The sequence below is a fragment of the Helobdella robusta genome, assembly GCF_000326865.2.
Source record: "Helobdella robusta unplaced genomic scaffold HELROscaffold_79, whole genome shotgun sequence".
Classification (NCBI taxonomy): domain Eukaryota; kingdom Metazoa; phylum Annelida; class Clitellata; order Rhynchobdellida; family Glossiphoniidae; genus Helobdella; species Helobdella robusta.
Genome location: NW_008705453.1, coordinates 443,477 through 461,490, shown reverse-complemented (window position 1 = coordinate 461,490; position 18,014 = coordinate 443,477). Strand labels below are relative to the sequence as shown.

The 18,014-nt window shown below is 32.0% G+C and overlaps 4 protein-coding genes across 4 annotated transcripts in view; all 4 read right to left on the bottom strand.

Annotated features, from left to right (window-relative positions):
* Window positions 1-1,826: 1,826 nt before the first annotated feature.
* HELRODRAFT_182048 (hypothetical protein) lies at window positions 1,827-6,233 on the bottom strand (the record flags this gene model as incomplete). The annotated part of the gene is made up of 4 exons (XM_009031804.1): window positions 1,827-2,340; window positions 5,149-5,248; window positions 5,570-5,749; window positions 6,005-6,233. 4 exons carry the CDS (start codon window positions 6,231-6,233, stop codon window positions 1,827-1,829), a joined length of 1,023 nt encoding a protein of 340 aa, XP_009030052.1.
* Window positions 6,234-10,419: 4,186 nt separating this feature from the next.
* Window positions 10,420-13,771, bottom strand: HELRODRAFT_182047 (hypothetical protein; the record flags this gene model as incomplete). The annotated part of the gene is made up of 8 exons (XM_009031803.1): window positions 10,420-10,821; window positions 10,911-11,048; window positions 11,340-11,542; window positions 11,816-11,950; window positions 12,739-12,816; window positions 13,215-13,324; window positions 13,435-13,588; window positions 13,726-13,771. 8 exons carry the CDS (start codon window positions 13,769-13,771, stop codon window positions 10,420-10,422), a joined length of 1,266 nt encoding a protein of 421 aa, XP_009030051.1.
* A 1,545-nt stretch (window positions 13,772-15,316) lies between these two features.
* Window positions 15,317-15,950, bottom strand: HELRODRAFT_182046 (hypothetical protein; the record flags this gene model as incomplete). The annotated part of the gene is made up of 2 exons (XM_009031802.1): window positions 15,317-15,612; window positions 15,890-15,950. 2 exons carry the CDS (start codon window positions 15,948-15,950, stop codon window positions 15,317-15,319), a joined length of 357 nt encoding a protein of 118 aa, XP_009030050.1.
* Window positions 15,951-17,255: 1,305 nt separating this feature from the next.
* The window catches only part of HELRODRAFT_194499 (hypothetical protein), a gene marked incomplete at both ends in the record, with an annotated part of 4,250 nt that continues 3,491 nt past the window's right edge, over window positions 17,256-18,014 (bottom strand). The window contains one exon of the mRNA XM_009031801.1: window positions 17,256-17,402. Within this exon, the coding sequence (XP_009030049.1) occupies window positions 17,256-17,402 (147 nt within the window). The remainder of the gene's footprint in view (window positions 17,403-18,014) is intronic.

The following is an 18,014-nucleotide window of genomic DNA, read 5'->3' as shown; positions in this document are numbered from 1 at the left end:
GCGGCGATGCAAGAAAAACCTATAAGACAACCTGAAGAAACGTAGACTCAACCAAACCAGGCTTCTTTTGTTATGGTACTTTTCGGAGTGGAGAAGGAAATGCAAATCCACGGTCGATGGATTTGAATGAACTCAAATCGCTGCACTTGACAATAAAAGAAAACGTCGCAAACGCGACGTTCAAAGCGGCAGCGGCATAGGAGGGTGGGTCTGTCAGTTTGGTTCACGGGAATGTCTTTCAATAATTGGACTCCTTACTCACCGATGACGCAATTTGTCGTACAGACGGTGAAGTCCATAATGTGTGTGTGTATGTGTGTGTGTGTGTGTACATGTGTTTGTGTGTGTGTGAATGGTTTATAAAAAAAGGGATTAAATTATATAGCTATAAAATATACATAACAAGGCAATGGAAAGTTATAGAGATAAAGTATTTTTAGACTATCATTATCTGAAATTGAATGAATGAATGAATGAATGATTGAACAGATGTAGGAATGAGCAGATGAATAAACACATGGATGAACGAATGAATGGATGGATGGATGATTAGATAAATAAAACGAATGAAAGAATGGATGGAGGGATGAAGGAATGACTGATTGACTGAACGAATGAATGAAATAAATTTATTTAAACATTCAAATACAAAACATGTACAAGTGAAAAATAAATTAAAAATAACGCACCGGAGAATAATTTCAGCATAATTAACATATAATTAACATAATTTATGCTAATATGTTACAAAATAAGCCAGACCCATTCATTCATCTAAATCATTGCAAGAGTATGTCTGTTAAACAGATCAACTGAAATCCGGTAAACATTGTATTATTTATAGATTCATTAAATGTTAGTATTAAAATTGTCATTTAATTAACATATAATTAATATATAAGCATATTATTAGCATATAATTATAACCTTCAATCATGTTTTACGCATCATGACATAGGAATGAATGAATGAATAAATGAATGAATGAATGTGAAGAATTGTAAAAATAACCTGACTTATTGATATGAAGACAAGCATAGTACATAAATTGCAAAAGAAAAAAATCAAAAATAATATTTATATAAAATTATTAATGTTTAAGCACACACCACACACACACACACACACCACACACACACCACACACACACACAAATACACAAAATAAAATATTCATAAAGATTACGTTTGTGATTCATCATAAGCAACATTTCAGGTAATAACTGAATAGGCATTTTATGTAGGTAGATGTCATTTAAAACATGACACATGTTTTTGTGTGTGTGCGTGCGTGTGTTTATGTGTGTGCGCGCGCGTGTGTAAACAAATTATTAAATATTATCATAATAATAATCAGGAAATGATTTAAATGATTAGGTTGAGCTGATAATAATGATGATAATGATCATGACAGATAATGATGATGATAGTGATCATTGTGTTTTGACCTTTTCATTAATCATTTCTTAATTATTTTTTCTGGAGAGAGGTGATCAAAAATCTGGATGGGTGATTGTTGGCAGATTATGTAAATAATTTTTCACCCATTTTTAAAATAGTTGAAACGCATGAATTTAACCAGCTAATAAATATACAATTTAAAATGGGTTGCTCGTGTGTGTGTGTGTGTTTATGTGCGTGTGTCAATGTGTGTGTGCGTGTGTGTAAAACGATGAAATTTCTAAACTTCTATAAAATAACACATTTGCAAATCGAATAAACTAAAAAACGTTAAAGAACAAGAGCTGAAACCAAAAAATTTGTCGACTATCAAATAGATCACGTACCTTTTCAGCTTTTTCAAATTTAACAACGCTATGTAACTGTTTACAAGTTTACTCTTGAGGGTTTAGCCGGCACTGCAGCTGGCGCGATGACAGTAGCTTCAGTTGGCGCTGCAACAGCAGATGAAGGAGCTGCAGTTAACGAAACGTTTTCGACTTTCATTTCATCATCTTCTTTCAAAGGCATTTTGGCTTTCTTTTGTTTATTAAAGTCTTCGAAATCAATAGATACGTACACTAAATTTGCAGGTTTCTCCTCTTCTGGAGCTGGTTGATTTTTCTTTTTCGGTTTCAGTTTAACGACTTCGGCGTATATAGGGTTAATATTTGAAGGGCCGTTTTTGGTTGAAACTTCAGCTGTTGCGCGTTTGTCTTTTTTGCCACTAGTGTGAATCCCGTTGTCCAAATTAACATTGGTTTTTCCGTCATTCACATTCTCTACAACATTATATTGAACTTTTTTGGATTTTTTGCTGTCCGTTTTAGCCTTAGTAGGGATGTTGCTTGTTTTGGCAGTCAGGGGCAGCTCAATTTTCTCATACTTCGAGCATCTTTTGCTGCGGTGGATAATAAAACTATGATACAGTGAATATTTGGAGAGTACAAAAAAGGTAAAGACTAAGATAAAAAAAAAGCAAAACTAACCACAGCGTTTTTTTCATGACTACTATAACAATTACAACAATCACCAGGGTAGCTGCTTGAAGATATAAAAATGTGAACGTTACGGTTTGAGAAAATGAAACATAAATATTGTAAAATTTTTCAAAAAAGCTTACAAATATTTAAAAATAAAATGATGTGTTATTTTGGTTAAATTGTTATTTAGTTCACCTTCACCTTGTTCTTTGATTATTTCCCATTCGAGTGTATGAACATTCATTTAATCAACATAATTTTTTATTAATAATAAACTAGCAGATATTAAATAAAAAAAATCGTTCATTCTGATTTACTAATAGAAATAAAAAAATAAATATAAAAATATGATGACAAATAAGAGACTACAGTAACATTCTCTAGAAAAAAAAATCAATTGATTTAAACGAATACTGATACGACTATATTGTTCAGTAAAAAGTGAAAAACCAATGAAGAAGACTTAAAAAATAATATAAAAAATAAAATAAAATACGTCAAGTTATAGCGAAGTTTCCATGCAAAACAGTAGCGTAGCCAGAAAGTTACTGAATGGTACCTGGAAACTTTAAACGTTAACTGAGGGTTCTATTTTTGTCCTAAATTTTTTATGAAAATAACAAGAACACCAAATATATCCAACATATTTTATAGAGGTCTAAAACCGAGACTAGATGACCTTGATATTTTTTAGTCCTATTTTGAATTTTTTAGGTACATCCAGTTGTTCGAAGAAACGAATGTGTGAGCCCTAAAGATATACAATCAAAAATAGTTCAAGATTGCCATTCTTATCTTGGCTGAAACAATTTTCAAAAATTCTTAGAGAACGGTCACAGAATATTCCTTAGTGGTCTCCAGTTTTTCATGACTACGTTACTGAAACGTTTTTTTTAATTCTGGCAAAATTGACGTTATAAAGTTCAACAAAAACAACACAATCTCTATGACATACAGTTGATGAATCTTGTAACAAAGAACATTGAGTTTATTTATGCAACAAAGTAGCTACATAGGAAACAAAGTCAAACATGATTCGATTACATCAAGAAGATAAACAGCACAAACGTTCATTTTCAGCAGCAGTTCTTACAATATTATAAAGTACAATAAAGAGTCAAAATAGGAAATAGCTCAGAATAAAGTAAAAAAAATGACATTTTTATAAATTGCTACTTTTCTAGCACAACAAAATTAGATTCATTGCAGAAATTCAAGTCTTGACACAGACACAGATGTTAATATAGAACATGATAACTTAGGGTTATTTGTCTGATTGAGAGATGTTAAATATCGTGCATATATGATTAAACTTTTTTCCAAATTTTGGTGCTACTACGTTAACTCAATCATTTCTGGAGCTCTGTGTTTGAAAGAGGATGACTGTTGAAAAATGAAGTTTTGTATTTGTAAGATAATTAAATGTTTGTGAACATTTTGTGAAATACTTTTAAACAAATAAATATTCTAAACTTCAAAAAGTAATTTACAGATTATTCCCTTTTATAATGGAGCTCTGCTCCTAGTGGAACTATTCACAAATCATATCTATAGCTATATTTGCAACACCAACATCACACCACAAGACATTCATACAAACACTTTGCATGCAATCACGAAACAAGCTCAGCTTTTCAGACAGTTGCAATTTGGGCAGACAGTATTCGAACCTGACATCACGCAATAACGAGACGATATATGGCCCTTCTACTTTCTTGGCTAACCCTCATTGTTATTGCTATCATTGTAACCTGCATTCAGAATTGCTAAAAAATGCCAACTGGAGAGGCAATTTTGTTCAACATAAATAAATATTCTCTAATTATATTTGCTATATAAACAAACAATTTTGTTGAATTTATGAGGTTAAATTTCCTTAAACATGACTGTTAATAACTTGAGCTAATTTTTATAGAGTCAGTGTATTTATCTCAGTATTAGGAACACCTAACATGTGACTTCGTGATGTTAATTACATCAACAGTTGTTCTGGTGAATTCTGCATCTGTTGTCCTAACTAACAACTCCCGACAACATAGCGTTATATTATGTATTTATTTCCAATGCTTCGTAGAACTGTAAACGTTATAATAATTGTTCGATGATGACCTTAATACCCATCATCATCATCATCATCATTACTTCATCATCGTCGTCTTTTTGCAATCGAATCTGGTCACGGCAGTAGCAGTGTCAGGCTCTTTACCGCTACAACATTATTTTCATTGTCATCAGAACAAAAAAAAATTAATAAATAGAAAACCAGTTGAAGAAACAAACAAATAAAAGTTTAAAGCATTAACAATCCAAATAGAGAGTACATAGATAATAACCTATAACAATGCATACGATGATCCAAACATCCATTTTTAGACCTAGTCCGCTCGACGGACCTGAGTCTGAATTTGTGGGTATTTAGTAATTAAATTTGAAGAAAATTTTTAAAATAGATAGCAGAGAGTTTAATTTTCATGTCAGTATACATTTTTATTTCATTCCATTAGTTCAATTGTTTAGACCACTTAAACCAAGTGCCATGGGTTTCGATTAACCAAACAGTACCGCACATTTATCAGAAATGGTGATTTAATTAAACAGACATTTGCCAATGTGCAATGTTCTATTATAACTCAATGTCAAAAAATAAAAAAGTATAAAAAAGAATTGAACCTTTCATGCAAACGACTGAATATTTTTTAGAACCAGTCTTACATGTTGTTGCAAACCAATTGTTAGTCGTTATTGACATTTTCGTGCATTTTTCATCGTCACCATATTCAGGCGAATATGGTTCTTGCCCCCAGTTTGTGTAACTGGTAAAATAGTCTACAAGACATTCAATCAGTAAAGTACTGTCAACAAGATTGTTTGAACCAAGACAAAAATTTTTAACCATGGTTTAATTAGTTTACTTTTTTCAACCGAATTGAAAGAAATATAATTTTTCTAAATTTTATGAATTTTATCATACCAGGCAAAATTTTTTAATTTGTAAAATTATCATAACTTTGCCAATAGAGGCTAATATCATTTCTTAAACATAAACTTAGCTGCGTTAATTTCTAGCCATAAATTTTTTTGATTCTCTCTCAATGTTATCTTTAACCAAAAATGTTTTGATAAAAAAATTTAAACCATGAAATCAACCTGGTTCACTCGTCCAGTACCATCTGATTCTTGAATATCCAATCCAGTAATTCTCGTTAACTTTCAAATCCTTCAAATCAACTTTGTCATTAAGTGTCAAAAGATCACCACCTCTGTTGATGCAATAATTTCGAGCTTCGTACCATGATTTGGCTTGTTCAACTGTCTCAAAACCAGCGTCTTCAAAGTTTTGTACATAAGATTTAATTTATTTTATAGTTATTTAAAGAAAATTAATTTTTACTTGGAATCGAACAAACAAAATATTGCTTCAACTTTTGGGAAAAATACGTTTGATTTTTTTTGTCAATAACTACAAAATCCTTGAGGTTTTCATTTTTGTATATCAGTGAAATTTCTAAAAACAATTTATTGCATAAAGTCATAAAGTTAAAATTTTTTAAAATATGAAAGTATATGAACCATGTTGGCGACTTGTGACCGAAAAAGCTTTATCTTCAGTTAAATCTTTTCTTCGAAGAGCGATGTAGAAATCTTTATGCAAATTTTTTCCATGTGAAGTTAAAAATTGTTCGACATCGTTCTGCTGTTTTTCATTTTTAATTTCCACCACCTTACCACCAGTTGAAACGCAGTATTTCGATGCACTTACATAATCTGGCACAAACTTTTCTGATTCACCACAGTATAACTCGGCATTCATTGATTCATAATATTGGTGGGCATTTATGGTGTGAATGTAATGGCAGAACAATATTGCTAAAACAAATTATTCAACAAACACATTATATTTTTATCTAACGCATTTTCTGTAACGTTCAGAAGCGTTCATGAATAAGTTTCAAGTAAAAAAAGAAAAGTAGTAAATAAAGACAAAGAAATAAATTTTTAAATAAAAGCCAGAACGAGCCAAACAAGATAGAGTTAAAATGTTCAATAAGAACGAAATAAAGAGAAGCAAAAATTTGGGTTAATTGTATTTTTGTTGAAAAATAAATTATATTGAGATAAAAATGGGAGATACAATTCTTAAGAAAAGTTTACACTTTTACAGTGAGTAGACAAAAATTGAAACCTTTTTCCAAAAAAACTACAAAACTAGAGCAAAGTAACAGGACTGATAATATTAGGTTGACAGTAGAAATGTTACAACATAGGTAGGATTGTAGGTAAATGTTAAACCATGATTGGTTAGTAGTGGAAAAACTTGTGGCCATAAATGAACCCAATATAAAATACATTACACTATTATTTAACGATTAAGGCGCCTGATCATGCTATCGCAATGACCGGGTTTGATTGCAAAGAGATCCAAATTTCTTACGTGCACTATGTAGAATGTGTATGCATGTATATTCGCGCATAGCCACATACAATTTATAATCGGACTTTTTAAAAAAATATTCTAGTAACCTTGGATGAAAATTTGTAGTAAGATAATCCTTCGAAACATTGGCTTCAATTCAAATTGTATTATTATACTCTGAAAATAAATATTTAATCTATTAATTAATTTATTTATTTTCTCTACCATACCCACACACAAACACACACCCATGCACACATACAGTACATTTCTACACACACAACACACACACACACACACACACTCATATATATAAAGTATAAATATGAATCCACAAAAGAATTAAAATAATTTTTATATAATAATAATCAATGAATATAATTATAAAAAAACCTAACGTTACTTTCAAGAAGAAAGAAATGAAACGCTTTCTACTTTAAATATATCAATAATGATTTTTAATAAACTTTCAAAATAAAGAATAATATACATACTAACTTGAAAATATCATAAAAAAGGAAAAATAATGTACATATAACGGCAAAAATTTCCAAAGACTAAAAACAGACTTTGTCCATGATTTGGGTTATAACCTTATATCCACATACAAACACACACACACAGACAACACACACACACACACAGACAACACACACACACACACAGACAACACACACACACACATGCCGATGATTGGATTGCTTCTAACGCATCCCATATAATAGCTGTGAAGAAATGCTTACATATTCTGCTCAAATTATATTGTAACCATGTCTACATTTACATACGTGCATAATATTATTAATACTATATACATACACACCCATAAATATACATAGTATACACAATATTTAGGAATAATTTATTTATATTATGATTACATTAAATTATAATATTATTATATAATATTATTATTTTATTATCTTATGTCTAATTATATAGTGGTTTAAGTCAAAAAACTGTCAACAAGCAAAAATTTGAATATTTTAGAAAATCTCTTCCTTGGTTCTCCGTCAAAGTGGTTTGCACCTGCCACCGTATGTGGCCCTCAAAATGTAAAATACTTTTCAATGCGGCCCTAAAAATGTAAAATACTTTTCAACGCGGCCCTCAAAATGTAAAATACTTTTCAACGCGGTCCTCAAAATGTAAAATACTTTTCAATGCGGCCCTCACAGCAAAAACTTTTACCCATCACTAGTCTAGAATCACATATGAAGAACACACAACATAATGTCCGATTTTTAGATAAACGTAATTTTGTTATTTGAAAGATTTTTATGGGATTGAATTATTGTTAGAAATATTTTTTTTTATTAATATATCGTTGTTTTTGCTATAAAGTTTTTATGAAACAGTTTAAATTCAAATTTTAAAAAAATTTCCAACCTACAAGAAAAATGAACTTTAGTTAACACTTGCGAATGAAAATTATTTTTATTTTGCAATATGTTTGAATATCAAATCTTTGAAACACGCATATTGGTGAAAAAATAGTGCTGAAATTGAAATGAAGAGCTGTTATAAAAAAATACATCCGTAGGCAACTCACCTTCAATAAGTTTCTAAAACTTTTTGGCTGTGATTTTCAAAACCGAATGAAAAAGAATTTTAAATAGAAATAAACATAATAGCAATTTTAAATAAATGATAAATTAATAAAGAGTGATTTATTTATGGCCGTATAATCGACACTTGTGTATGCTATAATACGTTAGTCAAACAATATATAATCAGTGATATATTAATTAACCAATTTGAACCAGTTTGCAGAATCGCAGGTACATCCCATTCCAAGTATGTCATTTGACCAATTAATTAATTAATTAATTAATTAATTATCTTTCTCAATTTTTATTAATGATGATGTAGTTGCTATCCGGTTTACTTAATGTTTATTATCTAATAACCTATAATATTATCTCATTTTTCAGATGATAAAAATTACGAGAAGTATACACTTGCAATTTAACAGTTGTTTATTTAACAGTGTTATAGTGCTCTATTTTCATGTTTTTATTTAAGAGCCATAGAGTATAAATAGAAAAGGGCCAAAGATAGAACCTTGAGGTATATCAAAATAAACCAACAAGTTATCTCAATAATCTCAGCCGACAGCAGAGAAATGAAGTTTTGTATTGCAAGATCACAAAATATTTGGTAGTTTTTAAAATTTTATTTTAAGTAATAAATATTTCAAATACAAAAATTAATATGTAGTATTGTGCTCTATATTATGCAGTTCTGACATACTGCTTACATATTACTCCTTAGTTTTTGTTGTATTTCATGAACAAAAATATGTGCAGCTCACCACACGAAATACTTGTATGAACGCGTATGGTGTATGATAGCTTCTCAAATTTTGACCAGACAGCATTCAGGGGTAGGCAAACTATTTTATGCGGCCCTGGGTTCGCCAAAATAGATTGACAGTCCACCAAAAAAAAAGAAGCCACAAATCTTAAAAAATTCACCTCCAGGCCAAAAAAATTTGCTTTGTAAGTACATATGCGGCCCTTTCAAGGTAAAATAATTCTCAATGCGGCCCTCACAGCAAAAAGTTTGCCCATCCCTGATAATCAAAGAAAATATAAATAGGATTGTATCAAATTCATTCATCAAGCCATCTAGACAATATGAAATTGTTGCGTCATCGTCATTAATATGATTAAAAGATTATGAATATAATCAGAGTTTTTTATGGGCTATCCTCTATTTTAAAGCCTAGGTCGAAAACGATTGGTTGTATAGTACAACCAGAGGGGAGGGCTTTATACCAAAGTTTCTCAAAATTGTGATTTGTACAGAAAAAAAGGTCATTTCAAAGGTAGGCCCAACTTTGTTTAGAATGCTCTAATTATAATTATTAATATTATAACGACAACTATAATTAAAGTTGTTAAATTATAGCAGACAAAAATTACATGTTGGATATCGTATGTGTGTGTGTGTGGTGTGTGTGTGTGTGGTGTGTGTGTCTAGCTGGTCTATCCAAATGTATCATATATCACAGAATCACGGACAGACAAAATTAAGAAGATGAAATGAATGAAACAAATCACGATTAATTGATAATAACTGATAGAGTATGAAAAACTTAGTATTGAAATATAAATATACACTAGGAACAAAGAATTTGTTAAAAAAATCGTTTAACTACTCGCATGTCACAATATTTATATAAGTAGTGTTCTAAACGAGATGTACCATCACAGCTAATATATTAAAGGGGGTTAAATTAATTATTCAAGTTATGTATTGTAAATTAAACGAATATATAAATGTGTTTCTTTTGTTTTAAACTGTTTATAAAAATAGTTCTTTTCCTCTATCGCCATCATCTTTTCACGGTTCTGCTGTTGTTCCCAAACCGCGCATGAACTTCAAATCTGAAATTTTTTTATATAAACTATGTTACAAATAGTTAAATTTTATAATAATTTCGTTATAAAATAACTGAAATTTATTGTTCGAAGTCGTATGGAATTGTGGCACGCACACACACACACAAACAAACTCACAAACAATTACAAACTCACACACGCACGCCCGCACACAAAATCTACCAACCTCCATCTCTTCAAGCCGCCAGAATCTTTTTCGGTTTCTTCTTGTTAGCCTGCTGGGCCATCTTATTCCTCAAAATTTCATTAATGGACATCCCGGCCATGTTTTGAGGATCGGACGTCTGCGGTTGTTGAGGCGACTGCTGTGGCGTCGCAGCCGCTTGTGGCTGCTTCTGCTGGACAGGGGGTGCTGAGGCCTCTCTACTTGCCAGGGGCACTGGGAGCAGTTTCGAAGTTGACCTTGCACTTTCGGGTCTGTCTTCATCCGCCATTTGTGGATCCTGGGGTTTTTTCTGGCCACTAAAAATTCTGCCCAACCTACCCTGCTCTAATTCTTTTTGTCTTCTTTCTCTAGCTTCCCTTGCGGCGTTTTCAAGTAGGAGAGCTTTCTTTCTGTCTTGGTCGGTCAGTTCGGCCTGTAGGACGAGTTGTTATTTTTTTATTAAAGTAAATTTATATTAAGTTTAATTTCAAAAGAAAACTGAATTTTTAAAAAATGTTTGACCTGAACTTGTCTAGCGGAGGCTGGAGCATCATTGATGGAGTAGGATGGAGGGACGGGTGCTGCAGGGTACTTGGCGGGTAGTGGCTCGGTCATCACGGGAATTGGGTAAACGACGCCCTTTCTGGCACTAAGCGGTCTCTGGTGGGCAGTTGTTACCGACAAATAGGATGGTTGGAGTGGGAGGTTGAAAGTTTGTTTGAAACTGGTTTTCACTCACGTTTATGGTTAGGGCTAATTTACTTATTCATTTAATTTGCGGTTAAATTACCAAAATAATAAAATGAAACTTAAATCACAGTTGAAACAATATTGCTTAAATTAAGAAAAAAAAACAAACACAAAAACGAATTAGTGTATGCCTATCCAAATTTTAATAGAAAAAAAAACCAAATCGATTTTAGAAAAACAGAAATTTGGCCAGCAGCGTACGGAAGATGTGGGCAGTTTTGCGTGTGCTCCCTTCTTACAACAGTGCCTAATTATCTTGTGCACACAGTAGAGAATGCAAGCTCCCCCATAGCCAAGCAGAAAGAGAGGAAGAACAATGTAGAGAAGAGTCTTCTTGCCTTCCAAACTATCTGAGGCCGTGTCCTTTGATAGCAAGCCAGAGGGGGATTCTGTCGTTATTTCGCCTTTATAGGAGATGTTTTTTATTAAAATTTTCAAATGTTGAAATTTTTCAGTTAACCTTTTTTAAATTTAATTATTACTATAGTTGTTTGTTTTTGCTGTTTTTATTAGTTTTAAACTGTTAATACTGTAATATCATTTGTGAATTTACTGTTAAAAAATTGTCTCCACTTACCATTACAAACCAAATCATAATACTTTAAAATTGATTAAAATAGTTAGAAAATTATTGAATTGGTCTAATAATTAATTAATTGATCAAAAATTAAGCCTACCTTGAGGCAGAGGAAGATATAAGCAGGCGAATGGAAGTGGCGTAGCACAGTCCAAAGATCCTAACTTTTTCGAAGATACATCATAGGAGACGCATTTCAAATTCGCATCGACGGCGTTCCATAGGCTTTCATATGCTTATATGTGTATGTATATATGTATACATATATTTGTATGCATGTGTATGTATTTATATATGTATTTATGAATGTATGTATGAATGTATTTATATATGTGTATGTATGTGTGTGCGTATGTATGTATGTATGTTTGTTTGTATGTATTGTATATATGCGTTATGGGAGGCAGAAGGCTTTAATAAAAGCACAGAAATATCGATCCTTTTACTTCACTTGAAGAATATTTTTTCTAAATTTACACATGTGTGTGTATGTGTGTGGTGTGTGTGTGAGTGTGTGTGTGTGTGTGTGTGTGAGTGTGTGACACCCGCAATGCGAGCCGAGAAATGAATTGGAATAAATTTAAGTTGCCACGTAGTCGGTCTATCTATCTATTGATTGGTCGACTGTTTGTCATACCAACAAACGAATGGAGGAAAGAACGAATGAATGAAAAAAGAAATGAATGAATGAAAAAAGAAATGAATGAATGAAGGGATGAATTTTCGATCGCAAAAACGAACAAATGGATGAATAATTTACATACAAACATACATAAACCGGTACAAACAATTTCTTATTAGATTTATTTTTTTGGAAATATGACATAAAATTTCATAGTTTCTTATATTAAAATTAATTCCTATCGCAACGATTACTGAGAAGAAACCCAATTAGAGACTCGGTTTAATTACGAAACCTGGATCCAATCTGACGATGGCGACAAAGATGATGAATTCGGAGTAAAAATCCGGACAGAAGAAAATAAGGAATTTCAGAAACTCATGACTAGCTTTGAAAATTACCTGACGTGTGACGAACATTTCTCTGGCGACAGCAACAAAAAGTCACAGATCTCGAACCATAGTATATCAAAGACTTGTCTAAAAGTTTGGAAAAGATAAAAAATGGAAAAAGAAGGAGATAAGAAGACGAAAGAATAAAAATTGTGTGGAATTGTGAATAGCTAGATGCCTTGGATTTCGGTTTCAAACGTCTCTAAATGAAATGGACTAAGACCGACCTATTCATTCATTCATTCGGAAGGATGCCTTCAGTTGCAGCTGCAACCAAGACAGGAAACTTTAGCGCTCCATTTAAAAAATGATGCTAAATGATGCTAAAATCAGACGTAAGGTCTACTTTTGAAGTAGCCTTAAACTTCATTTCTACAACAAAACCAAGCCCAGTCAGATAGCTCAGCGGAGGTGCCCTGCCAATCTACAATACGATACGATACGATTCGATTCGATACCACACAACATTACAACACAGTACATACCGCTTTTACTCTTGAAGTAGGTATCAGTCTGGGCGGGATCTCTCTCATCTACCCATTCGTATACCGTCTCCCTCTGTCTCAGTCCTATCCATATCTTTGTAACTCCAATCCTGGTAATGAGATAAAATTATTATAAAATAAAAAATTAACAAAGTAACAAATTAATTTTATTATAATAAATAGATTTAATAAGATAAATAACTAAAAAGAACCAAATTACCCAGCTTTTGAGACCAGAGTTTCCTGAACAGCCGACTCCTTTATAGTCCTACCCAAAAGATCGCCATTATTTTGGATGCAACTTTTTCGAGCATCTTGAAAAGTTTTCCCGCCAGAATTCATCTGCATTAGACGGGCGCTGTTGTTCGTCTCGTCTGCAAGAAAATAATTATGAATAGAGTTATAGTTGTAAAGTGTATGCATTAATATATACATATAATATATATTTTACAATATTCTATCAATTCTAGCGAATGTTTGGCGTTTAATCGAAGTTCTTCGACCAACCGACTTAAATCTAACACTCCGAGCAAGATCGCGCATAGCGACTGCTCCATTTCTCTCGAGAATTAAAAGTTAAAAAGAATGTAGTTCAAGACTCGTCAAAACGCCAAACATTCGGTAGAATTTATAGAATATTGTAAAAATTATGGTCTATTACCAACATATAATATATATATATATATATACATATATTTGTATTTATACATATATTTATGTGTGTATATGTGTGCGTGTTGTGTGTGTGTGTGCGCGTGCGTGTGCATGTGTGTTGTGTGTGTTCTACGACTGTTACTTCAACTTCTATTACTACTAATACTGCTACTGATACTGCTACTTCTACTACTACTACTACTATCTGTACTAATTTTGTGGACAAATATTTATATATAAATTATTTTCTTCTGAGTAACTGAGTAAGAACATTTATTTTTATGGTTTCATAATAATTAATCAATCAATCGATCGATCGATCGATCGATCGATCGATCGATCAATCAATCAATCAATCAATCAATCAATCAATCAATCAATCAATCAATCAATCAATCAATCAATCAATCAATCAATCAATCAATCAATCAATCAATCAATCAATCAATCAATCAATCAATCAATCAATCAATCAATCAATCAATCAATCAATCAATCAATCAATCAATCAATCAATCAATCAATCAATCAATCAATCAATCAATCAATCAATCAATCAATCAATCAATCAATCAATCAATCAATCAATCAATCAATCAATCAATCAATCAATCAATCAATCAATCAATCAATCAATCAATCAATCAATCAATCAACCAATCAATCAATCAATCAAACCAACCAATCAATCAACCAATCACAATCAATCAATCAATCCTCGTTTTTCATAATAATAATAATAAATTCATAATAATAATAATAACTATAATTATTATTTAATTCATAATTTATTGTTATCTCGACTGTAAATAGATAATTAAATAGAAAAATATCCCCACCAACGACATAATATTCCGAGAAAGAGCTGATTCCACCGCATCTGTTGCTGTCAGGGCATGTGAAGTTGCAGTCTTTGGGGAGAATATATTTTCGGAATTAATTTAGATTTTGTGGAATTAATCTTAAAAGATCAAAATAAATAAATAAAAATAAGTAAACAAACAAACAAACAACCAACAAACAAACCAACATACAAACAAACAAACCAACAAACAAACAACCAACAAACAAACAAACCAACAAACAAATCACCAAATAAATTGAAAAATAAATCAATCTGTCAATATTAAAATTGACGAAAATTCGAGATGAAAAAGATACATAATAGAACAAGGGTAGCAACAAATAACAATAGTTGAACAATCCAATATATTTATGTGTATAGCGCAATTTATATTAAGCTGAAACAAGTTAGAACAGTAATAATAACGCGCCCCCACCACAATGATGGATCAGGAACTTTGACGGCAGGCCAAAATTTTGAAAATGTTTACTGGAAGAAAGGGCCAACATTTGTGGAGATGTGACCAAAATTGTTGGGCCCATTTTTGATATAAAACGCTGCTTTTTTTTGCTAAAACAAGGAGTTTTACTGACTTTTAATAAAACTACAGCTCGCAACGGCCTCCAGCCCAATAGACCCACAACTGTCCCCTTATAGATCCACCACTACCCCTTATAATACCCCATGTCTCACCCTCACCAGTCATGGCACTCGTCCTTCCAAATTCCTCCCCACACCAACAATTTGTCTGCACCAGAAGGCCAGCGTAAGCTTTTCCATCTTGACGACATTTCGTGACGCACTGCAAGACTGTCATGTCGCTGGCAGCCATGCCCTGCCTCATGTCGTTCTTGTCGCTAGGTGTCGTCATGTAGCAGCCGAGTGGCGCGAAACTTAAAACTGTTTGTGTGGTGTGTGTGTGTGGGCGTGTTGTGTATGTGTGTGTTGTGTGTGTATGTATGTGGGCGTGTGTGTTGTGTGTGTGTAGTATGTGTGTTAAAGTTAAAAGGTTGCATATGATAGTCGGGGATCTCTTTGTATTCGAACCCAGTCACAGCAGCAGTAGGACCAGGTGCCTTTAACCATTGAGCCATCACGCAGTTTGTGTATGTGTGTGTTTATGTGTGTGTGTGTGTGTGCGTGTGCGTGCGTGTGTGGAGTTCTTTTTCAATCTAACCAGACACCAAATAGCAGATAATCAAAAAGAAAATTCTTTCCATGTTGTTGTGACTGGTCATCTTTGCCATCTGAAACATAATTATTGTTATTATTATTAATGTTTATTATTATTGTTATTGTTGTTCTGTTGTTATTATTATCGTTATTTTTAACATTTATTGAAATGTTAATTAGTCGAATTTTAAAAAATTTCTACGAAGAAATAATTTATTCGAAGTTTAAACTTATCAAAATTGAAAAATATGAAATACTGTTACTGTAAAAATAATATTATTATTTATTATAAAATATTATTATTTTTCTTTATTATATAAATATTATTTATTATTATTATTTATTCTTTGTTGCTATAAAAAATGTAAAGATAGAGAGGCTTTCGTTTATATATTTTTAAATGTTTATAACTAAAGACTGTCATAAATGAAAGGTTAACTAACGCCGAACATGCTGTGATTTTCATCAATAAAATTGAATTAAAGTATCATATATCGAAGATAGAAATAATAATTAATTAGTTAATTAAGTAGATATTTAATTTAATTGTAATGTGAAAGATTAAACCGTGAAAAATTTCATAAAACCCCCCATAAAAATAACAAATTCACAAATCTGAAATATGTATTTATTATTGTTTATTTATTCAGTTGTGGCGCGTATGTATGTATGTATGTATGTATGTATGTATGTATGTATGTATGTATGTATGTATGTATGTATGTATGTATGTATGTATGTATGTATGTAGGTATGTATGTATCCATCATTTATTGAAATGTTAATTAGTCGAATTTGGCATAACCAAATTTGGTAAAACTTCTGTTAAAAAACTGCAACTAAAATTCAAAAAAACCTAATTAGAGATTTTAAATTTAACTACAACTATAAATAGATACAGTGATCTTCATCAATAATTGAGTTAAAGTATCATATATCGAAAATATACATACGTTTATCTGGCCCCAAATGGCCCCTTTTAGACGCGCCCAGACTGTAATATTAGTATATTGCTAATTTTATAAATTTACTAGCAGATTTATAAAAGGTGTCGAGTTATCTTACGTTTTGAAAAAAAATCAATGTTGGTATAATGTTCAAATTGCAGTATGATGTTGTATGCGTATACATGTTTCTCTCCCTCCCTCTCTTTTTCACTTTCTTTCAACTTACTCTCTATTTTTCTCATTTTTTTGCAATTTATCTATCTTTCTCTCTCTCTTTTCTTCGCCTCTCTTTCTTTTTTTATTCTCTCTCTCTTTCTCAATCCCTCTCTCTCTCTCTCTCACTTTGTCACTTTCCACAACCACGATCAATTAACGTCTTCACCATGGTCACAACAAACAAACAAACAAATCGTCGTCGTCGTCTTATACATGCACCTCATTTTCACCATCATCAACTTCTTCTTCATCTTCTTCTTCGTCATCATCTTCTTCATCGTCATCATCATCAGCTTCATCGTCGTCATTGTCATTAGCAACCAGGCGTAAATAAAAGACATAGCATTCTGGCGCCTTGAAAATGAAGAGGAAGAAGATGATGATGAAACCGGAAATGATGATCACAATGGTGAGGACGACAACGATGATGACGAAGATGACGTCATAGACGACTAGGATGATGACGGAAAAATACCAGCGAGGTCATTAAACTTTTCGAGAAAGTGTCAAAGTTGACGACGACGTTAACTGTGAAGACTTGCATTACGTTGGCGGTGTAAATTCATCCACCCAAAGGCTCAACTCATCCTCTATTCATTCCTCCATCTACCCATTCATTCAATCGTTCATTCACCTACCCATTCATATATTCATTAATCTCTTCACTCAATTATCCATCAATCCATTCAATCATTCAATCAATCAATCCATTCAATCAATCCATTCAATCAATCAATCCATTCAATCAATCCATTCAATCAATCCATTCAATCAATCAATCCATTCAATCAATCAATCAATCCATTCAATCAATCAATCAGTCAATCAATCATTTAATAGCTCACCCGTCTGTTCATCCATTCTATTGATTAACATAATAGCGATCGATACAAACAAATAAACGAACGCAATCTTCTTTTATTTACAATCTTTTTCCTTTTTGTTACGTTATAGTAGTAGCGAAGT